Source organism: Solanum verrucosum, unplaced genomic scaffold (genome assembly GCF_900185275.1).
Source record: "Solanum verrucosum unplaced genomic scaffold, falcon-dt-bn FXZP01000275.1, whole genome shotgun sequence".
NCBI lineage: Eukaryota > Viridiplantae > Streptophyta > Magnoliopsida > Solanales > Solanaceae > Solanum > Solanum verrucosum.
The window spans coordinates 259,104-283,648 of record NW_026020738.1 but is presented as its reverse complement, the minus strand read 5'-3'; the positions used below and the strand labels follow the sequence as shown (position 1 = coordinate 283,648).

General features: G+C 32.3%; 3 protein-coding genes across 4 annotated transcripts in view; 2 read left to right on the top strand and 1 right to left on the bottom strand.

The window, feature by feature from the left end:
• Positions 1-24,545, bottom strand: part of LOC125812623 (acetyl-CoA acetyltransferase, cytosolic 1-like) — a 220,974-nt gene that overhangs the window by 178,235 nt on the left and 18,194 nt on the right. The gene's annotated exons all lie outside the window — the stretch shown is intronic.
• LOC125812641 (uncharacterized) lies at positions 841-4,696 on the top strand. The gene is made up of 6 exons (XM_049492134.1): positions 841-1,334; positions 2,129-2,431; positions 2,513-2,555; positions 2,632-2,920; positions 3,923-3,995; positions 4,446-4,696. The coding sequence occupies exons 1-6, from the start codon at positions 1,008-1,010 to the stop codon at positions 4,638-4,640; spliced, it is 1,230 nt and encodes a 409-aa protein (XP_049348091.1). The 5' UTR covers positions 841-1,007; the 3' UTR covers positions 4,641-4,696.
• On the top strand, positions 6,101-16,497 carry LOC125812621 (GPCR-type G protein 2-like). Its single transcript, XM_049492107.1, has 13 exons — positions 6,101-6,518; positions 8,569-8,669; positions 9,999-10,106; positions 10,925-11,045; positions 11,422-11,551; positions 12,286-12,364; positions 12,563-12,651; positions 13,562-13,654; positions 13,985-14,011; positions 14,137-14,223; positions 15,375-15,446; positions 15,788-15,918; positions 16,211-16,497. Exons 1-13 carry the CDS (start codon positions 6,304-6,306, stop codon positions 16,365-16,367), a joined length of 1,410 nt encoding a protein of 469 aa, XP_049348064.1. The 5' UTR covers positions 6,101-6,303; the 3' UTR covers positions 16,368-16,497.

The following is a 24,545-nucleotide window of genomic DNA, read 5'->3' as shown; positions in this document are numbered from 1 at the left end:
ATCCTTACTGAATCGATAACTCAATAAGATGAAAAACTTTTAAGCTTATATATTTTTTCTAAAAAAAAATGTTACCGATTATATGAACATTGAATTGCCGCCAAATAATAGCTAATGTTAATTTTGGAGGAAATAGAAAAAAAAGGTGAAATAAAATAAGGAAAAATAATAGCTCTTCAATAGCTAATGGTTAAAAAGAAAAGTTCAAGGAAAAAATGCAATAAAAAGATTAACTTAAAAATAAAATAAAAGTAACATCCTGTGTAAAAAATTTAGGAAGAGAACTCTTTTTCCCCAAAATTTATGAACAAGATAATATATTGCTAAGATTGTGGAGGGTTATAGTTATTTTTAAAATTAAATATATAATATATTTAGTATTTAAATCATGATTAGAAATTTACTTTAGAAATTAAAACTTAGCCATTTAATTTAACTTATGTCATGTGTCACTAATTCAAATAGGAACTTGGGGAAAATGGAGAGAAGAAAAATGGAGAAGAGTCGGATCCGATTCAAATATTCTCTCTCACATTTAATGTGATATCTTTCCTTTTTAGATCATTTTAAAAAAATATTACTTTATTATAATTAAAATAATTTAATTTTAATTTTTTTATTCTTATTGAAATAATTTATACTCACATAAATATTTAAGAATTATTTTCTCTATTCTATATTAACTGAATTTTTGAAGCATTTTTTAGTTAAAAAAATAATTGAATTGTAAAGTTTGATATTTTACCGAAAATAAATTGTATTATTAAACTCAGTATCAAACAATATTATCAAAAAGAGAATGTAGAATAATTCATTTTTAAATTACTTAAGCTCAACCTCGTTTACGTCGTTTGTGGAAGGTGTTAGTATTATTAGCTTACTGAAACACGCCACGTCTTCCTGCATACACTGCAAGCACTCACACATGAAAAACGAATTTGGCAGTAACAACAGAATTCCAAGTACCCATTTTCCATCGGAGATCGGAACAACTTCTTTTTCCGGCAATGGCGAATCCACGCAAACGGAAAGGATACAACCTGGAGTACAGAGCGAGCGATGATGACTCATGGTATAGCGTACGGCTCGTAATGAAAGGCCAAACAATGACTGTGAAGTATGAGGGGTATACGGAGGAATGTGACGAGGTTTTTCACGCTGGAGATTTCAAGTCGAAGGAGGAGGTTGATGAGCTGGTTAAGAGGTTTAGGTCTGTATCGCCTCAGATGCAGGACAGCGAGTGTGGTAGTCTCAAGGAAGGGATGATTGTCTGTGTAGGATGTAACGCTTTCGGCGGGGAGGACATGCTGTTTTACGACGCTGTTATTGAAGCGGTGAGTTGTGTATCGCCGTTTCTGTCGGTATTTAATTCTTCTGTTTTTTTATGTTTGTATATAAGTTAAACGTTTATCGCTGCTGTGAGAGAATGCTATGGTGATGAAAATTCATTTTTCAATCAACATTTTCCGTGAAAGTTTTGCTTATTTGTCCAAATCAGTGATATCTCTTTGTCTGGCCATAGATTTTGAAGCTGTAACATGAAAGTTTGAGTTTCTGAAGTTGTGATTTATGTAACTTGAAGTTGTGTTTCGACATGCATTTTATCTGGAGAAAAATTTGAACTTCTGTGAGGGGTAAGTAGAGTATTAACTTTGATTGTGTACTCTCAGTTATACATCTTCTGGAAAAGTAAAGTTTCTCCTCCCCACTCATGGACATAGGTCTAATTGACCAAATCCTGTAAATATTGTGTCTCTGTCACTTTCTGTTACTGTCATTAACAATTTATTCTGTCAAATTGAGCAATGTTCCAGTGTTGATCTAACACTGGAGAAATAGAAAACCAAGCTAAGCAATGACTACAAGTGTCCCACTTTCTCTTTGGTTGTATTTCATTAGCAGGACTTGACAAGGGATCATATTCTTGAGGCATAAATATTTCTTTCTTTTATATTTTTGGTTTAATTGTGTGTTCATTTCCTTTTTATCAATAAATGATAGCTTATATTTTCTTTGCTTACTTGGCCTGAAAAATAGTTAAGAAAAAAAGATGAACTACTTGTTACTTGCCAAATGACAGCAGAAACTGCTGAATTGCTTCAAATTTGACCCTTCCTCTCTTTGGTAGATACACAATGTGGACCATTCATTTTGCAATGGAGAGGAAGAGTGTTTATGCACCTTTGTAATATCTTGGCTTCATGGTCCAAAGAAAGGATACTTAACCGATACCGGAATTGAAGGCATGTGTATTCTAAAAGGTGTTGCTCAAGTTGGTCCGAAAATAGCTTCCTTCTTGAAATTGGTGAACCGGAATCTTGGAAAATCATCTTGCATGTTGACTGCTGCTTCGAAGTATGAGATTTCTGCATCTGAAGGTTCATCTTGTGAAAATGGAGGCAGTAATTTGTCTATGATTTCATCCTTTGAGGCAAGTTTTCACTGTATAATGTTCATAAATTGGAATTAGGATGCATGACCCTTAAACATATCTGTTTCCTTGTTTCCATAGGGAATGAATAATGTCAAGAGTATCGTTGCTGTGACAACAGGAGGTTTGCTCTGAAAATCCATCACTTGTTATGATGCAAAACTTTCAGCTTTTCTTAACTTCTTCCTTGTGAACTGCAGCAACAAACAGTAAATATAGCAGGCTTTGGGAAGATGACAAAGATCTCGGAGGGCAATGTCCAAGTTCCCATTTTATGTTTATTGAAAACTTGGAGAGAAACTTATTACAATCATCATTTAGGGATTTTATACATGAACATACTTCTGTTCCATCACAAGCATACATTTTACCAAGTCCGTCCATGCCATACGCGAGAGGTATTATTGTGGTAGATTCTGAAGATAAGCGTCAGAAGATACTCCAGTTTTTGGATAATCCAGCCCACCTTATTGTGTCCTCAACTGGAAGGTATGCCTCATGCATTCAGTCTCTTAATTAAGAATGTTGTTTCTTAAGCTGGTGCGTAACTTTTATTTATCTCTTTCTCATTGTAGTGTCTTCATTGGCATGTATAGTTTGTCATCTGATGCTAAAGGCCTAAAACTCTAGAGTCTTCACTATACCTTTGTTCTATACTATTTCTATTTGAACAAGGCCTGTGAATTGTGATAGATTATAATATTTCTCTACCTATACTACGTGTAGTTGGTCTTAGAGCCTAGCTTTTAATTTCATTTCTTGCCTCTAGACAGATTATGAGGTCGAAACAAATTTTTTTCAACAAATGATCGTGTTTAGTGTAGATGAAACTTGACAAGGACATACAGATATTTTTTGTCTGATCTGCTCAGAAGAGCTTCCTTGATAAAATGGTCTTGCCATCTGGATATTCTGGGTGTGGTACCTTCTGTTAGCAGGCAATGATGTAGAATTCTCTCCAGCTGTCAATATGTCATCTTCTGACTTTTTTATTTGTTTCTTCTTTTTTCTTAAATATTCTTTTTGTTTTGCAAAAACAAATGTAATATGGCATGTTATCTTCCGCTGCCTTGTGATTTGAACTTCACACCATTGTTATATCAACTATCTTCACCCCTTGTTATAGGCCATTTGTGTACTTGTATGTAAAACGTAAACCTTTCTCTTCATCTTGATTGATTTTGGTTGAAGTGATGATTGGCTGATATAAGGTGTTTTGAAATAGTGATCACCTCAATAATAGCTCATATTTTATACATACCTCTCCTTTGCCCCTGGGGGAGGTGGGATCCGGTCACCCAAAACCTAAAAGAATAGATGTATTCTACGTCAAGATCTTCAAGTAATCCTCTCTCCAAATTTGTGCCAGACCTGTAGAACCTAGAACCTGCTGCTATTAATGCAAACCATCAAGATTTTCATTCTTCTGCATACATCTTCTAGATTCTAAATTAGCTAGAGAATCATGTGTTTTTTATTTGACTTTCACAGGCCATTGGTTATAACTGAAAGAAAATTAAGGCACGACATGATTAAGATGTGGTCAGGAAGCTACGAACCTCAGGTAAGATCTTATAATAGTATAGTTACATTTGAATAGGTTGTAAGGCCTCAAAGGAGACCCACTTCCTGGATGTGGCAGCATTTCACAAATGAAAAAACATCAGTAGGAAATATAGGTCATCATTGTGAGGAAATTGTGCTATTTAGACATGTTAGAGAAATAGGTTCAACATCGGACCAAATGCTTTGTCTCAGTATTAGTTGGATCAAATGAAGAAGAGCAAGGTCACACTGGCACCTGCTGAATAAATTGCCAACTCCTGAATCAAATTCATGCATGAAGAAGCTTAACTTATTGGTCAAGTCCCTGGGTTATTTATATGGAATATCATTTTTGCTGAATTTTGATCTTGCCCAAGTCATATGCATATGAATTCTGGTGGTTTCTCCTATTGCCGTTTTTCAACATCGATCTCCCTAACATCACCTGAGGTGGCCTGTCTTTATGTAGGATATGTGTCTAGTAATGGACAAAGATCTGATGGTGGTCCATTCAGGAACAGAAGCTTATGAAAGAGCAAAGAAGTTAAAAGATTTATTTCTAGAGTTCATGAGTCATCAACGGCTGCTCTATAAGAAGTTCTCTGTGGAAGAGATGATGCTTTTGCAGACACAGCAACAGTTCAACCAGATCATAGATGTGTAAAAACTAGTATATAATGGTATATTGCTCATGCATAATATGGCCATTGCAACATGTACATTCTCCAAAGAGAAGAGAAGCTATCAAATTTCTATAACATTAGAAGGTTGGAAGAGAAGCTATGCTTTTATATTTTAGGAGTTCACTTTCTCCTCACCTTTAAAGCTGAAAAGTGAATATGGTAAAGTCATGCTCACAGAGCTTCTAAGAAAATCATGTTTTTTAGCAAGCTTGTTAAATGTTGTATTGTTTTCAATTTTCATTATACCAATCGAGCCAGGAATCCTAATAGCTTCTCCTCGTAATGAAGTAGAAATGCTACACATGAATTTTGTATACTTTTGTGAAGAAGAATTTGGTTAACCGGTAAATTTGATATTCTCAAGCTGTCTAGCTTTGATGTATGTTTTGGCAACATATGTCACACAATTAATCCTTAGTCATTCTTGATTCTCATTGTTGTGTTCGTTTCAGTCATAAACATTGACTAAGTTCATAAGGCGAAGAGAACTAGCCTTGTATTAATTGTCCTTAAAACAGTTTACACTTTACACTTACATAATCGTCATTCGTAACTTTATTTGATTCCTTGAACCTAGATCTTGGGATTTCTAGTCAACTAAGTAGAGTTATTATAGAGTTATTATGAAGACTTGTTCTCGGTCATAATCCTATTCCATTTAATGATTTATCGACCATCTCTTTACTTTGACATTTTATTAATGGATCAAACACATATCTTCTAACTTTGCATAGTCAATTGTGATAATTTCACTAGAGAGTAATTATTTAATGATATGATGTCTTCGTGTATGAGGCAAGACTTTCTATTATACATTACATTTTTAGCTCTTTGTAACTAACTGTCATTTGACGAATTATAGTATCAAGTAATTGTGTTAGCAATTTTGATAGGATATCATATTACCTAATTCATCATAAAAACAATAATTTTGTGTCAAACTTACCTATATACAAGATTATGATTTATAATAATGATAATGAATGTTATCAATGAAACATCTACATAATTTGAAATTAGTAAGTGTGTTTGTTTTATACGATTGACTATGTTTGATAATTTTAAAACTTGTGAATATAAGTCATGTTTCATATTTTTCAATAACAAAAAAAAGTTAAAATGTACTTTAAAATAACTACCAAATACATTTTAAAACTTCTTCTAAATTTGATTTTTCAGAACATTTGAAAATCTACCTACAAGTGTTGTGGATTTTCAAATTGAAGTTTCTTTAGAAAATAAAAAACATACCCAAATTAACAATTAAAAAAAAAAAACCCCAAATGAAGGTTTTGCTAAACCAACGCAAATGTTAAAATAAATTTAATCAAAATCTAATTCCAAAAGCAAAAAAAAATTCTCCAGAAAATCTTTCTTTCCCCCTTTCCAAAACCAGTATCACACAAAAAACTTAACAAAAAACAAATCTCAATACTTTTAGGTGATTGATGTTTTTGAGAAAACTACTATTGTGAAAAAAGTGGGTGAAATTCATGGTGGATCTTCAATCATTGTTTGATTATTGAGATTTGCGATATAATTGATGCTGAAATGTGGAGTTTAATGGCGTTGTACTGAAGAAAACAAAGAGTACACAGATTTATATGTAAACCAAGTAAAGCATATAAGAGCAGTATTGTTCAAATGGGCTGGGGAAGAGCGACATACGAGGGAGTAATTGTAGTGGGATCATTATGCTTACTGGGTTGGACAGGGTTATGGTTTTTGAATCGCAGATTGTACAAAGAGTATGAAGAGAAGAGAGTACTGGTTCAGATCATATTCAGTGTTGTTTTCGCTTTATCGTGCAATCTATTTGAGCTTGTTCTTTTCGAGATCATTCCAATTCTTTCGAAAGAGTATGTTTTGCTTATTTTTTTTGCAGTATTGTTGGATTTTATGCTTTGTATAGAGTTTATTTGTTTAGTTGAGAACTGGGTTTTGGATGATTTTTTGTTAGTTGATGGTAGTAATAGAGCATTTTGTGGGATGAGAAATTAGGATCTTTGTGTTGTTGTGTTTGGTTGATTGGGAGTGGGTGAGCTGACAGTGCGTGATTATGGGTTCATACCGGAGAGAATGGGTTCAGCTTAAATGGGGATTATGTTGTTTCTAGTTTGAGATTGTCTTTGCAGGGGATAGAGGGAAATTCTTCATTGGATCTATGATGTAGGAATAGATGAACTGATGATCTTGGGATGGAGGAATTACATCCCGACAGATCAATCAATGAGCTAGGCATCAATCCCAAACTAGTTGGGTTGGTTATATGAATCCACTATATTTGTTCTTTTCAATTGGGACTAGCTTCCTTTCAGTACTGGTAAATAATTTGTAATTTTAGGCAAATTACGGGTATTAAAATTATCATTTCTTTTAATCTCACAGTTAGAGCATAGCCATGCGTCTCCACCATATAGGAATGATGGATTTAAACCAATCGCTGTTTTCATCAATATATTACCATATGTGAATAGTGGATGGAACTTATTTGTTAATACTCAACACAGTCGAACCATATGAACAACTAGCATTTTTGACACCAGTTTGGTCACCATAACCATTTGATGTCACTAAATTAATGTTGTATCATCCTTTCTCAATGTTTCATCATATGAAATATAAGTTAACATCATGATTGTTCATAGAAGTTTGAATATGTCCTTTTTCTTACATATCTGAACTATTGTACTCTTTCTCTACTCATTTGATACATTTCTACTCATCAATAGACACAGAATATGGTTAGTTATGTTATTCCTACCTTTCTGAGGTACTTTTAAACATCTATAAGGATGCCATCTGCAGTTTTAGATATAGGAAAGTTTCAATTTCTGGTTAGCAAGTTGCAGCCAGGAAAATGCAACATAATCTCTCTATTGATTATTACTCTACTGGAAACTGAATATTGTGATCCTTTGCCATTTGGTTCAGTTTTTTCTCAAGTTTCATTTCCTCAATTATTCCTTATTTTTTATTTGTTTGATTCTTTTTTTCCCTCCCTCCTAACTTATAGATGATAAAGGGCGTTATTGCTCTTATTATATTTAGAGTGAGCTATGAATGTTGATGGTCAGTTGTGTTGGAAGGTGGGAGATAAAATTTCGAAATATATTCTTAAGCTATATGATAGAACATTCAACTCGAAAGTCCTATAGCAAACTGTTATTTCTGAAAATCATGTCTTTCACTCTCTCATTTTGTTTCTTTTCAACTCAAGATCTTTATTGTTTTACATGTAAGAGTAGCAAATCTTTTTCTAAAGCTTGCCAGATTTAATATAAAAAACTTCATATATTTTTGTTCTTCGAAGTCCTCTTTTGGTGTCAGGTGAGTTAGGATTACATTCATAGTTTAGCTTCCTGTATGAATGTCTATAATTGTTAACTGCTGCTTCATCCTGCTGATCCTAAAGTCAAACAAACCAAAAGATTGCATCATCACATTGGCATTTTTTTGTGACACATAACATTTTTGTGCAAACACTATGTCCTCAATACTAGTTCCATGTATGACCTATAAAATAATAGTTCCATGTATGAATCTAGTAGATTACATCATACGCCCTTCATTCCATTAAAAGATCACCTGCTGTGGCATACTTGTATTTTAAGAATAAAATGTTTAACCACATTACTGTATTCACTTTGGTCATAGAATGTTTGAAGTAATAGTTTTGTGAAGAAAAATGGAATAATTAGTTGAAAACACTTCATACCATTTTACTATTTATATGAAGTAGTATTTCTTATATTAGTTTGAATTGTTCGAGAGAGAGAAGTTTTATATGAATAAGTCAGTAGGTCTTTTTGGAGGGAACACTATCTTCAGTCAGTTTTACTAGCTTTGCGCTATCTTTTTGGTTTTTATAAGTTGTTTAATTGATTAACCATTCTGTGTTAACTGTAGGGCAAGATGGATGAATTGGAAGGTGGATTTATTTTGTTTGATTCTGTTACTAGTCTTCATGTTGCCCTACTATCATTGCTACCTGATGCTTTGCAACAGCGGTAAGTTGCTTTAATTATGATCATGCTCAATTAAAACTTCAGTTTTCACCTTTATGCACCTTTATTGAATCTGGTTTATCCTCTCTTTTTCTGTTTTTTTTTTCTATCGATACTTTTATTTTTATTTTTTCATAACTGCTGTTGATGAGAATCGGACGAAGCTGCTTTCTGTGCTGTCATTTTAGTCCCAAGATGCTTCTAGGCACAAAAATATGATCTTTTCTTTCCCTTTGGAATGAAGAAGGGCTAAGCCTATTACGAGGATAATACGTAGTTGCTCCCATGCTGATCTAATATACAATTTAGATAGATGTGCTTTGTGGAAATATCAGGATAGTATTTACAAGAATCATTACATGGGTTTTATTTGCACAATTTCCCCGTCTAAGCGTAACTCTTACCTGCAACCTTGGCTATACTTCTCATGCACATGGAAGTTTCGTGGTGGTTACTTCTAAAGTTTAAGTAGATAGTGTCCTTCTGTATGCTTGCTTCATCACCTTAGATGCACTTTGTTGGAAGTACTAATTTGTATCATGCTTTTGAAGTAGAAGGAAAAGAATTTTACCATGTGGATTAATTGATAAGCTATGAATTCAGAAAGCTGCTTATTTTGGAATGGGTGAAGACTTGATCTGGTTATGGGTTACTAAGGCTAGCTTAGAATTTTAAGCATTTTATGCACTTCAATAGAATTAACTATATGGTGTAGGGTAATTCTCACCTTATGAGTTAGCTTCTACCGTTGAGTTAGGCCCAAGGTCCATTTTCTTAATATGCCACATACCAATTTTTGGTTATCCAATGTTGGGCCACCATATTGTATTATCCGCACTTGTCCAACCTTGAGTGTGCGGGAGGGAGGGGGATTTAAGTGAGTGTCCTACATAGATTGAGAGAATGAGTTGTTGCTTACTGCTATGATCTTGAGTAATCATCACCTCAAAGCTAGCTTTTAGGGTTGGATTTAGGCCCAAGGTCCATATTTTGAAGAGTGTATATTGTTGTACTTTAACCGAACCCAATTTGTTTGGCACTGAGGCGCTGTTGTTGTATATTGTTGTACTGATGGCACATCATTGTCCTTTTATGCAACTTCATTGTAAATCAACTGACTACTCCTAAATCTCCAGTAAGGGCCCAAAAAATAATATTATAGTGACCATGAATAATTAGGAAAAAGTCTTGAATGTAACCATAGAGCAGTTTGATTATAGTACTCCACTGCTGTTCCAGCATTCTCTCTCTCATGCACACAAGTTGCATAGATTGTACCATCTTAATCACCTCTCTTCAAAAGATGTTCTGAATTTTGATTTTGTATTTCAGGCATGAGGAAGGAACGGGCTGCAGTGGGTGCTATCTTATTCTTGTTGGCTTTTCTCTACGGTTTTTGGCGCTTGGGCATTCACTTTCCCATGCCTTCACCTGACAGAGGTTTGTGTATTTCTTTTGTTGCACGTTGATCTTGATTTCCACCCTCCTTGTTGATTTTTTGAATATTGAAATAATGTTCTTTAGGCCATGCCTTTATGAATAAGACATCGTAATGACATGACTATAAGGGACCAGAAGTTTTCCTTAATATTTTTACTGTAATTTCAAATATTTGTGTGAAGAAAGAAAGCTACTCTCCCCGACCATCTTTTTATTCAAGTTTTCTCTTTTGAACATCTTTGTTACGGAACAGGACTAAACTCAGGATCTTTTCAGCTCTATCTTAGCCGGCATAGTGTTTGCCTGCTAACTTAAAGCATCTCTACCTGATGGATGAAGCAGTAATGATTTGTAAAAATTAATTAAGATAATTAAAAATGATATAGTATAAAATTGAATAATTGTTTAAGGGTATTATTAGAGTCCCATACTAGTTCAAGGTATGAGTGGTAGCCTCCTTCTATGTTTTTGGACAATTTCCACCTCATTCCGGGTTTGAGTTGGGTCCAATTTGCATTTTAAAATATAATATTAGAAGCGAGATCGAACCCTATTCTTGGTTTATGCAATTTGTGCTCCCGTGTTATGTTGTCCATGCTATGAATGTCTACTCCTAGGCATGCGAGGGGATGTCAGAGTTTAACAGTGAGGGCCTATAATGACACATTAGACTACGTGGGAGGTCCACTTAAGTTACTTAAAGTGGATGAGTAAATAATTTAGCCCAAGTATTTTTGTAATTTTTCCTCAGAGACTCTTGTCATCTTTGTATCCCCAGTCTCCTGCCATGTAATGATGTTTCTACATTCTTTTTTCAGGATTTTTCACCATAACTCAGCTGGTTAGCAGGATTGGTGTGATTGGCGTGACTGTCATGGCTATCCTTTCTGGTTTTGGAGCAGTCAATTTGCCATACAGTTATCTATCTCTATTCATCAGGTAAGATGTGTGCATAAGATCCACTTTAAGTTGGTGCATGTGAGTGTTAACTCAGTTGGTTTCTAGTTTATCTTCTTGGAGATGGCACGAAACTAGATCTGATTGTGAATTCTACAGTACATTCCTTTCTTAAACCTCCTTAGTTCAATGGAGTTGCTGTTATTTTTAATAAAGATAGCTTTGGTTAATAACCTTTTGCTTTTGTCTACAACCTACTATACCCTTACTTAGAGTAGTTTTTACCCAATTTGAAGTTAATGCCCCTAGTATTTAGTCAAATATATGTTAAACTGAAGCATATAGCAAAAGGAAAGATATTATATTTATAAGTAATCATGTTTGGTTTTTTGGTATCCTGACTCTTTCTGTATTGAAGAGAAATAGAGGAATCAGAGATCAAAGGACTGGAGAGGCAGCTGATGCAGTCAATTGAAACTTGTATTACAAAGAAAAAGAGAATTATTCTTTGTCAGAGAGAAATGGAGAGGATCCAAGTTTCGGAAGAGGTTAATTGGTCAACTTAAGTTTTTTGCTTTTGTATGCTTTCATTATGTGTACACACACCCCAAAAAGCATGGAAAGAAACACAGATTATTGTTTGTAGGTGGCCTGTACTTTTCTTCTTTTTCATACCAGTGCAAAGTCATTGATGATAGATCAGTTCTAAATGGGCTATTGGGGTACGTTATTAAGACCCTTTATTATGCCTTTATATTTCCCTTATCCTATCCTCGTTTGAAGTTATGCGGTTCCTGAAAATATCCAGAGTTGGGTATAGTACTACTGTATATTCATTCAAGTGGTTCAACCCATTTGACCTTGGGAATAGCCATTAATAACATTGCAATCACACTTCGAAATAGTGGTCAATTAGCTACAGTTGTGGGTGTTGTAAGAGTTTGTAAGTATTTCATGCATGAAGCAATTTCTTGAGTATCCCTCTGATGCCCTTTTCTAGATCAATAGCAAAATTTTGTAAAGATATTGATGAAAAATCTTTTAACTTTGCTTTAGAAACCATAACTTAATTTCTTGCTGGAGTTGTATTGCGACTTCCTGTATTTAAAGAAAGGTTTAGCTAATGTTTGCGCGAGTCAATAGCTCAATTTTCGCGTCAGCTGCTATTGTCAAGAGATAATAAAAGAATGAAAAGGCAAGGTGTCCTTTTGTGGTTCTGAACATTTGCAGTTTCTTTATATATTTTATTTTAAGTGTGTTCTTTAATATGGTTCTGCTGCAGAAAACAAAATCCAGTTCCTTCTTTAAGCGCATTGTGGGAACAGTTGTACGATCTGTTCAGGATGACCAAAAGGAACAAGGTTAGTGCATGGTAGAACGTCTCTCGTGGAAAATTTATTGATTCAAGTGCATATATGCCTCTGTGTACAAGATTTTTTTTTCTTTTATTTCTCCTACATGTGCTGATTGTAGTTAATTTCTGTACATGATATTTGCATTACTTCTAACAATTCTCTGACACACTTCTCTTTGGTGTTGAATTCACTTCATGCATGAAGATATTAGAAACATGGAAAACGAGGTTCAGGCCTTAGAGGAGCTATCAAAGCAGTTGTTCTTGGAAATTTATGAGCTTCGCCAAGCTAAGGTTCATATTGAACTTTGTTTTATGTTGCAATATTTTTTACCCGTCCATCTCGCTAAAAAATGACCTAGTATGACCAATGTGATTTTTAAGAGAGTGAAGTCTGAACAAAATTATCATTCTGATTTAGTAGGAGGTTTAAACTACAGTTTAGAGTGTGAAAATTTTTAGTAGTTATGCTGTATATATAACATCAATATTTGAAACAATGAGAAATAGAATCAAGTTACCTTCTCAAAAGGAAAGAAAAGTAGTAGTATCAAGTTATATTAACTTGAATTGACCAACAAACAAGTTTACTTTTTTTGATCCATACCAATAAGGACTTATATTAGTTTGAATTGTTGGAAAGAGTGTAGAAACATTCCTTTTAATCAAATAGGTCTGGGCAATTTTTTTTCTTTGGCTGTTGTTTGTGAGATTTCCTAGTTGAAGGGTTTGGGAGAGAGGGGCTGTCTGCTGTATTTGCTAATCTCTTACTCAATAAGGTAGTCCCTCTATATATATATGTGTGTGTGTGTGTTCAGCTTCCCTGAATTCAAGTCTTTATGTTGCTATTTTATAGTTTTTTCATTGTTTTTACCTTAAGATAGCAGAAAAATATTCCTTTATTTTATAGTTTTTCCATTGTTTTCATTTTACTTGGATTTGCTGTTCTTGAGCCGAGGGTCTTTCGGAAATAACCTCTCTACCTTCACTAGGTAGTGGTAAGGTTTGCGTACACTCTGCCCTCCCCAGACCCCATTTGTGGGATTTCACTGGGTATGTTGTTGTTGTCTGCAAGCTCATATAATGTTGTGGTCCATCATCTAGTTCAGCTTGTAGTGTAATTACTTCTTTGAATTTATTCAGTTCAATTGGTTTGAAACTACTTTCTGTGTGTTTAGCTGACTCAATTTGTCCATCACACCAGGAAGCTGCTGCTTATTCTCGAACATGGAAGGGTCATTTGCAGAATCTTTTGGGCTATGTGTGTTCTGTCTATTGTGTGTATAAAATGATAAAGGTATGAAAAAGACGTTAAATTTGTTAAATTTGAGCATCTCTCACATGGTGTCTACTATTTTCCTCTTCATATGACATGCCAACATCAATGTTAGCAGGAAAATTGATTGATGTTTAATATTGATAGACACTAGTGAGAAACTTTTGTGGTCTTTCATCTCTATATCATAATTAATACTTTGACATGGATACTACAAAGTTTGTTCATGTTGAGGATTTTACTGCACTGTACATAGGTCTTCTTTTTTGTTGCTTTCACCCCTTCCAAGTTCTGCCTTTTAATATAATAGTATTTGATCCAGACAGCTAATTGACCATTTAATATTTGCAGTCTCTTCAGAGCGTTGTTTTCAAGGAGGTACACTTCTATATTAGAATTCCATATGCTTAATGGTTCACTTTTCTTTACATAATTTATAGCTGAATCCTGCATACCAAGCGTATATTGGATAAAGTTTGACACAAGCATACTGTTTTTGACAGGCTGGTTCTGTAGATCCTGTAACAAGGACAATCAGCATATTTTTACAGTTCTTTGACATAGGAATTGATGTCAACTTATTATCACAGGTTCCTCTACTCTCTGCATTATTTCGTCTACTCATGGTATTCATGGTTGTTAAGAAGTCCACATTGGTAGAGGGATGGGAAATTGGTCTCCTTATATGGACTTGGACAAACCTCCCGTCATGAGTTAGCTTTTGGGGTTGAGTTAGACTCAGGTGTCATATCTTTACATGGTATCAGAGCCGGCCAATCCCAAGTTGTTGTCACGGATGGTGGACCCCCATTTAGAAATGTTCACTCTCCAGTTGAGGTCTGGGTGTGCGGGGGAGTGTTAAGAAGTCCCACATCGGTTGTGGGATGGGAAATTGGTCTCCTTATATGGACTTGGACAAACCTCCCCTCATGAGCTAGCTTTTGGGGTTGAGTTAGGCCCAGGTGCCATATCTTTACAATGGTTATGGTGCTTCTTAAATGGTTAGCCTATCATTTGAATGAAGCTATTGCTTCCGGTAATACATTTTGGTGATGAACGTTCAGAAATGAGTTTCGATTGAGAAGCTAGCTTCTAGAACACTTGCATGAAATTGGAAGTAATTGGTGCTTCTTAAATGGTTAGCCTATCATTTGAATGAAGCTATTGCTTCCGGTAATACATTTTGGTGATGAACGTTCAACAATGAGTTTCGATTGAGAAGCTAGCTTCTAGAACACTTGCATGAAATTGGAAGTAATTGGGTAGAAAATGGAAGTGCTTGAAGAAGGTGGTTTGTATTTATATGTAGAAAAATCACTGAAGGGAAACTAGATCTACATTATTGTGTTTGAAAAAGTGAAAGCTGAGAAGCTAATTCAACACAATAGCAATTTCCCCCTTTTTTTGGTGTGATAATGGATAAGTAAGCTCATTAAAAGTTTATACGAATTAAAACAAAGTATGGCATCTAAAATAAATCTCATCGACAAGAGGATAATCTTTAACATTATACTGTTATTAACATCAAGTCGAGGTAATATTTACCACCTGAGTGAAATTAATTATTTCACATAACAGGGAACAATGCTATCTTGTATAAGGGGTGACTGTTCTATGAGTGACATTGTAAGCTTTAGGAGCTCGTACTGGGGCTATATCTTGTATTACTTTATTCTTTCTGCTAGTATTTCGTCTTGCATTTTCTGGACATGAGTTATCTGACCATTTCTCCGTTGTGCAGTACATTTCTCTCATGTTCATCGGGGTGTTGATTGTGGTGTCTGTGAGGGGCTTCCTGACTAACTTGATGAAGGTAAATTTATGCTTCATGGTCCCATCTTCAAGTTTGATGTATGCCACAATTTATGGTTTATGTATTAGGTAACATCTGTTCAACTTGTTGACTGTGTTACTATATCAGTTGCTTTTAGGTAACAATTTTAATTTCAATTCGTTAAGGTTTAACACAGATGTGAAATCAAAGTAGGTGATAAATTTTGATGATTAAACTCGCCAATTTGTTGCACATGTACCCTCACAGATAGAAGCAAGGAAATTACTTGACATCCTTTAAACTGTTTGAAAAATGAACAACCAACTTTTTATTTACTCAATTATCCTGCAGCTAACTTGAAGTATTTTGGTTGTGTCCAGTTCTTTTTCGCAGTTTCCAGAGTTGGAAGTGGATCATCAAGTAATGTTGTGCTTTTTCTCTCTGAAATCATGGGAATGTACTTCCTTTCCTCCATTCTTTTGATCAGAAAGAGTCTGGCAACTGAATATCGGTATGGTTACAACTAATGAGCTCTCTATTCTCAATATTTGTTACTAGATCACTTGCTTTGTAATGTTCTGCACTTTAAACTATTCACGGCCTATTTCCACTTAACGAGTTGTTGGCAAGAAAGAAACTTGAATATTTGGTGTATGTAATAATGGCTATAACTTTGGAACTCACCATTTTGCGAACATGGGAAAATGCTATTAAGCTAGCTAGTAACTTAGTTGATTTTGATACATGATCTGATATCGAGAAAAACATTCTACACTATACTCTAACCCGATTAATGTTGGCAGGATAATCATCACGGATGTATTAGGTGGAGACATACAATTCGATTTCTATCACAGGTGGTTTGATGCAATATTCGTAGCCAGTGCTTTCTTATCTCTGCTTTTGCTCTCTGCACACTATACAGCTCGAAAGGCCGATAATAAGCACCCAATTGATTAAACCATATTCCTGAGTGAAGATGCTATATTTTATGTTTAGGCCAGAATCAGTTACACTCTATTCTTTGTAATGATGTATCATTGATATAGTAGCAATTTTGTATGATCAAAGCCATCTGGTTTTCATCTAATAGTTATCTGTCTTCGTAAATATGATGCTTAATTAATTTTATCACAAAATGCTAGCAGGTCTTGTTTATTTTTTTCTATTTTGGTATGTTCAATTTTATTTTTTTTGGGTTTTTCCTCCGGTGTTCAGAGCCTGCATTGGAGCCCCAACTAAATTTAAATTCTGATCGCGCTGTAGTGCTCCCAATAGAATTTTCTCCCTACTCGGGGCTTGAATCGGAGACGTTTGGTTAAGAGTGGAGTAATCTTATCATTGCATCACAATCCTCATTGGTGGGCTTTTTCATTAACTGCCTCAACTACCCAAGCTGACTGATGGATGTTTAGGGACCAGATTGATAAATAATGTCCCAGCAAATTTACGGATTGGTTCTGTTAACTCATTTTTTTTAGGGTGTTTAACCATTAATGATAAGCATCTCAATTATATTATATAAACATTTTACACATGTAAAAATGCATATATTCAAAAGAAAGTACAAGCGTCTTTCTTATTAATTGAGCAAATAAAAAATATTTCAATCAAGATAGAGTAGTGCCGAAATTCTGTATGTCTAAACATTTAGTTTTGTATTCATATTAATTTGTATATTTGTTAGTATTAAAACAATATATGTAACTATATATTGCATACCGTATTTATATTTAATATTAAGTATTTTTTTTTTTATAAAACCTGAGTATAGTATCAAATACCATTTTTTTATAAAAAAATATATATGTACCACACCAATATCATAACACCAAAATAATATTAAATTTTTTGATTTATATGATAATTCGATATCTACTGTACCATGTAGGCTGTAGCGATAGATTGTTCGCTCGATAAGGGTTTAAGGCATCGATAACGCAGATACTTTTTTTGTAATGTGACTTTAGTTCTACATATTGTACTTTTTTTTCCAACTGTTGTAAGTGGGAAATGCTGTTGGAAATCATTGATCAACATAAATTTGACAGGAACTCGTTGATAAATTTACCCACAACTAGCTCGTGGGAATTAATGAATGAAAAATATGACTTAAATAGATATAAGTTTGAAAGAAAAAGGGTAAATGACTTTCTAGTCATAAAGAGTATCACATGACCTTTCTTTTCACTCGAATTATTCAGAAAGATAGATAGATTATCTGTCATTATCATTTAAGTCACCTAAATAATTTCAGAGACCTCCCTCCAGGTTTCGTTCTATAACACTCACCTCTCCTGTGGTTTACGAGATTACGTCTACCTCCCTTATTTTCATTTTCTTGTAACCATTCTTTAAACCTATTTAAAATAAATATAAATTAATTTAGATTTGATATTTTTACCCTTCTATGTATTAATTTTTTCATATTAATAAATATTATATAAAAAATACTCATTTAACAAATACTTTAAAAATAAATCAGCGCAAATAAATTTTCTTAAGAATTAAAAGTTCTCTTCTTTCAAACTTCCACTTTATCAGTCTTGTTCAAATTTTCAGCCATCTTCCCTGCAAAAGCAAGCAAATTAGGTATTCTTCTCCAAATCTCATATCATCACTGCTGCAATCAACGATTATGTCGTCACTTCAGAAATTACAAATTCAATTGCTTTGAGAAACTAACAGCTTCCTCCATTATTGACCACTCATGCAAGCTTAGATCTAATTTTCAACGATTTATCTCTATTTCTTGGATCGTTTTTCTTCTTAGCTTGTGGAAATGTTTATCTATAACAAAATTCGATCGTTCTTATCGGATTTCTCTCTTGGAGTTATCTTCGATTTGAAGAAATTGTTGCCAGAAAATGATGGGTTATTGTGGGGAAAAATCATCAGTGAATTGGTAAAGGTGAAATGAAGATGAAGAGTTAATATTTGGTGAAATGAAGATGAAGAGTTAATATTTGGTGAAAATGTAGGGTCAGCTTGAATGAAAACTTTGATCTTTGTTTGATAAAAAAACACAGGTATATATATATATAGAGAGAGAGATTATTTTTACCCATTTTTATATTAATTTCTTCATAGTAATATATATTATATAAAAAAAAACTCATTTAACAAATACTTTAAAAAGTAAATCAGCACAAATACATTAATACTATTATATATATATATATAAAAAATTAATTTATATTTATTTTAAATAAGTTTAAAGAATGGCTACAAGAAAATGAAAATAATGGAGGTAGAAGTAATATCGTAAACCACATGGGAGATGAGTGTTATGAAATATATATGTAAATTTTTTTAAAAAATAATTATGATACAAAAAATAAAAAATTAATTATAGAAATAAAAAAAATGATAAAATCACAATACAAATTTTTTTGTAGAATTAGAACTTAAGTGAATTACATTTTTATTATCGAATGTTTTTTAAAAATAAAAGACTAATTTATTAAGAAAAAAATCATATATTATGATGTTAATACATAAAATTTGGATAAACATAATTAAGGACTTGATTTTTTTTTTCTTATTTTTGTCAAATGATAAATTTACTATCCAATGAATCTTCCTTTAGTTCGGAAAAATAAATGATGAAACTAAAAATAGGAGGAAATAGAGATAAATATTTCTATTTCATTTCTTCTTCGATATTTAATCCTTTCTTTGTCCTTGTTTTTTCTCTTATTATCATCGTCTAAATAATTATTATTCTCTATTTTTCATTATCATCTAAATAAACCTCTATTGCTAATTTTTCGTATATATCTTATATTATTATGGTGATTCATTAGAAGTAGAAGAAATGAACAAATTTAAATGGTTTTTCACCATAAGAAATACCTAATAATTCTGTATTTCAATACTTAATATGCATTTTTTTGAGCCGTGAGTAATAAAATTTAAACGTCTATTAGTGTAGTTAGTTGTGTTCTAACAAAGTTACAAATAACTAATTTGAGCCTAAAGGAAAGTGTAATTTAGTAAAATTAAAAAAATTATAAGAACCTAAATTTTAAAAAATATATAGAGAGAACATATGAAAAAGTAAGTACAAAGAGAAAAATAACAACACAATTTTGTCAAGTCCTTAATCACAAAAACAAAGATGATAAATAATCATATAATCAATGCAATTATTTTTGAGCTTTTATTAGGCACCCCTTCTATCCATATCCAAGAACCTTTTCATGGAGTCAAACTAAAGTATAAATCTGATACTATAACAATAATATAGAATACCACTATTTCAAATATGGAATAAAAATAATAATCTTGAGTAGGAATCTAATGAAAAAAAAAATGAATTTATTTAGACAAAATTGAAGAAATTAATATCATAAGGTATCTTTGGGGGTTATGAATATAAAAATTTAAAGAAAAAGAGTTAATAATATTAATTAAAGTAAAAGTTCAATTAGGTATAAGTTATGGAGATAAGAATTTTAAAATAAATATAAGAAGGAAAAAATAAAATAATGAAGATAAAAAAAAAATCATGAACTATTCAACATTTGTTGGGTGTTTAAGTTTTATTAGGAAAGCAAGCAAATCAACTTCTTCTCTTTTTGTACTACTCCATTATGTTTAACAAAAGTGAAAGAGGAAAAAAAATACAATAAAAAAATAGATAAATATCTTGAAATATTAAAGTAGTAAATATTGAGACTTTTAATTTTTTGTAACAAAGAATAATAATGAGTGTAAATAATTTTTCAGACATTTAAGTATAACAATAAATAGAGGAGTAGTAGTTGATATATTTATTTTTTGTACAATAATAAGTAAATAGAAAAATATGAAAAATTGTGGAAAAAAGATAACTAGAATCTTTGGCCAAAGAGAGGTGCAACTTCATTTCTCTATGAAATTTTTAAGTACAACAATATGCAATAGCTAAAAGAAATGTATCATAGATAGTATACTTTCAAGCATGACAAAATTTTAGAATATTGAAATCAAAACAATACATTAATGAATCTTAAAATATTGGAAGCATTCAAACTTTATACTAATATGATCATCTCTCTTGATGAATCTTTCAACATAAGTAAACTTCCTTCTACATTTTGATGATCTTGTACTAAATTAATGTGAACATCTCTTTATCATGAATCTTTGAAGAATATATCTTTGATTTTCATCATAGTGAAGAACATATCATGTCACCATCTTTTCTGTGATTTCTTATGGAAAAGATGAAGAATAATTTTTATTTTTTTTAAAAGAGAAAAAACACTACACTATTAAAAAGAAAGAATGAGAAAAAAACTACACTGATAGAAAGAAAGAACCAGAAAAATGAAAAATAATTATTCAACATCTCCATAGATGATTGTAATTTATAGATTTGATAATCTATAAGAATAAGTTGAAGAGACATGTTATTTAAGAGTCCGAAGCCAAAAGGGCACATCAATTTTTTTTTTAACTAAAAGGGCACATCAATTCTTCTGACAAAATTGACGCCGTTACTCCGTTAAAAAATACAAAAATCGCTGCCCCAGCAGTGATTTCATCCAATTTTTTTCTTTTTTCTTTAAAATCGTTGTTGTGGCAGCGATTTTGTGAATTTTGTTTTTTAACAACGTTGCCCCAGCAGCATTTCTCAAAATAAAATTTTATTTTAAAAAAAATTGAAATAGCTGCTATAGCAGCGATTTTCTTTAAAAAGTTTTTTAAATTTTTTTTATTAAAAATCGCTTGCCAAGTAGCGATTTCCTTAAAAAAAAATTACTGTTTTTTTTTAAATCACTACTTTCTTCAAAGCAGCAATATATTTAAAATGCAATTTTTTTTTAATGAAATCGCTACCTTGCAAGCGATTTTTGTACAAAAAAATTTAACTTTTTAAAGAAAATCGCCAAGTTTTATTTTTTGAGAAAAACGTTGCAGGGGCAGCGATGTTAAATTAGTATTTTTTTGACAAAATCGATGTTGGGGCAGTGATTTTTATGTTTTTTAACAGTAACGGCGTCAATTTTGTCAGAAGGAAATGCCCCGTCACGAGCGATTTTACCCTTTTGGTTTAAAAAAAATTGATGTACCCTTTTGGAATTTTTGGCAATTTTTTTTGCCCTTTTGGCTCCGAACTCTGTTATTTAAGTTGAAATTATGAATAGATGGAGGTTTTTTGTAACTCATTGGATTAAATTAGAATAGTATATATGATTGTTTTTTTATTTAATAAATAAAATATTTAATTAAAAAAATGAAGGCCGTAGAGAGGTGCCACATCACCTTGTCTATGTTTCTCCTTTATATTATATATAGATTTTAAAAAAAGAAGATAAATTACTTTCCTAGTCATGATAGATAGTGTAACATCACTTCTCTTATGTCCAAAATTACAAAGATATAGATACATTACTTTCCATTATCATTTAAGTCACCTAATTAAAATCATCAATTAGAGAGTGTATGTACCAAACATTTTTCATTATACATAGAGGGAAAGAGTACTTTAATTCAAACAAACAAAAAAATGAACATGAGAAGAGATTACTAGTAGATAAAGGCGTGGCGACTATTTTTGGTGACTGAAAGCTTCATGAGTCCTACATTCGAAATTTCGTCGAGTATTTGAAAGGTAATGGTGAGATGAATGGAAGCAGATAAAGTTGGAACTCTTTTTATTTGGCTTATAAAGCCCTTTTGTAATTCGAAAGTTACTATTATTAGTTAAGTGACTTTGAGGTTATAAAAGAAAGTTAAGTGGTGGTACGACACCAACCTAAACATTGCTAGCGACTCTACTAGCTTTCTATCTATAATGATATATGCATAATTACTAGTATATATAAGATATCTCCTTTTAGTACCTATTTTATTTTCTTTTATTGATAATCTTGAAAGATCTATAATTGTGTTGCATTGGATTAATCACATTACCAAGAACCTTGTTTTGGGATAAAAGAATGAGTATTTCACTTTAATTTACTTGAGTGATATACTTCCCTATTTTTGTTTATCTCATTTCCAATGTTGCTTAGCAAAATCATAGGGACGAAGTCAGAAATTTTACCAAGAATGCTCAAGATTCAATTTGTATTATAAAGAGATAAAGAGTTTTCTCTATATTACGATATAATATTTTGACAAAGTATATTTAACTGACCATCCCTTACGTTTATGTGGATCGCGTCACGTGCTTAATTGCTTATATAATGGCATCCTTCGAGAATATTAAACAAAAGTTTTTCTTTTTCCTTTGTTGCAAACATTGAAGTGACTGATTATAATATTGTATGGCTAAATTACGGGGCAAATCATCTTTGGCATTAATAATCAAACTTGCACCAAATTTAAATAGTAGTGAAGTGTGGCTATTTGCCAAAGAAGATTAGCCCAGTAATGCATCCACACACAGCTTGAAGTCTCTCTTCACCAATTGATTTGATGCATATATTTTATATTATATGAAACTTCTTTTATAGCAAATAGCAAAAACTAGTATGCTTTAATTGGAGTATATTTCAATGCATATGCTCTGTGTAAGGAGACTAAGGAATAATGCTGCAAAATCTTAGCACCTTCTTTCATACACTTAAAGACATATGCCTTTTCGACGTTCTAATTTATATGACATACATACATACAATCATTCTTTTGTACGTATAGCATCATAATATCACAAAAGGGAAAAAGAGTTCTCTAAAAGCTTTTGAACATGATTCCATAGACATGTAGTTTTGGCATATGCTTTCTTGTTGTCGTAGGATATCCGATTTACATGCCTAAGAACTCAAGCACTCCATATGCTAGAGTTAGATTGGATTTAGGTTTGTCAAATTTAGCCGATAAAAATATAATTCATTCAACCCACACGCGTTAATTAGTTGAGCTAGCATATGTTCATTGAGGCTAGATTAACGGGCATAACCCAAATTTGTTCATATAACGTTTGAACAAATTTGGGTAGCATATTGTGACCCAAATTAACTTATAGAAAAACTTATAAAATTGGTTGAAAATTATATTTGAACTTATCATATGTCATCCCCGCCCCTCAATTCCATCATTCCATTCAGCTATCGACTTTGTTTGTATATTCAATAATTTCCTCTCGAACTAATTAAGTTACATATATTGTCCATCACAAACTAATTAATATATACATGGCCCATTACCTTTACCTTATGAGTATATCTAGAGATATATTAACTATATGACACCCACATCATCTGAGTACTTATGGCCTTTCTTGTGTATGCGTCTCAAAGCTACCGATAAAGATAGACAATCGGTTATAGACGGGCAAAGGCACTAAGCTAGGTCTCTTGGCGTTATTATATATTGAGCCGCCATTTCCATAATCATCTTCTGAACCATGGACTATGATACATGATTTTCTCTTAAAAAAAAAGTCTCACACCATTAAAAATATTCTTATATCTTAATTATATGTAGTTTTTTTCGTTTCTTATTTTCAGCTAACTAGACTAAGATTAATTTGCATAGAATTTTTTGAATGAAGTGATTGAAACCATTTGGCCTCTCATGAGAAGGTAAAGCCCTTTTAACAAAGAGTAACCACAACACATGACCTTCTTTTCTTCAGCATATCCAAATGAATTATTCGAATCAAGTCATTATATATATAAATGGTAGTGAACAAATATGAAGTATCTCAAGGAAATTTTAAGATCAATTGAAGATTATAAAGCAAGAACAACTATGCTTTTTTTGCACAATATCTTTTCTTGCTATGCATTTCTTCACCTCTACATATCAACATAAAAAGTCGAATAAAAGTTTTCCACTTATTTTACGATAGATATCTAGAGAAGAATGACTTATTTTTGAATCTCGAGGAAATTTCAAGTATTGAAAATTAATTGGAGTGCAAGAATTGCAGGTTATTCTCCTTTGGCAAGAACAACTATGTTATGCATAAATCTTTTCTTGTCAAGGGAAAATTGCCCTACGTTTCTTCATTTTCCATATAGTTGAACAAATCAACAGAATAATTGTATAACATCCTTAAAAGTCTCATGATGGTGTTGAAAGTATAAGCAAATAATAAAAATATGATTATCTCATCTAAAAAATTAAGTAATTATTAGATATAGCATACTTTTACTTTGAAAAAGTAAAATGATATGGTCACTTGTTGTATTATATACA

Excerpts from the sequence above, each read along its gene's own strand:
- LOC125812621 (XM_049492107.1), top strand. The coding sequence starts at position 6,304 with ATGGGCTGGGGAAGAGCGACATACGAGGGAGTAATTGTAGTGGGATCA. Across the intron at positions 10,107-10,924 it reads CATGCCTTCACCTGACAGAG|GATTTTTCACCATAACTCAG; the intron begins GTTTGTGTATTT and ends TTCTTTTTTCAG. Across the intron at positions 15,919-16,210 it reads AGTCTGGCAACTGAATATCG|GATAATCATCACGGATGTAT; the intron begins GTATGGTTACAA and ends TAATGTTGGCAG.
- LOC125812641 (XM_049492134.1), top strand. The coding sequence starts at position 1,008 with ATGGCGAATCCACGCAAACGGAAAGGATACAACCTGGAGTACAGAGCG. Across the intron at positions 2,921-3,922 it reads ATTGTGTCCTCAACTGGAAG|GCCATTGGTTATAACTGAAA; the intron begins GTATGCCTCATG and ends TGACTTTCACAG. Across the intron at positions 3,996-4,445 it reads CAGGAAGCTACGAACCTCAG|GATATGTGTCTAGTAATGGA; the intron begins GTAAGATCTTAT and ends GTCTTTATGTAG.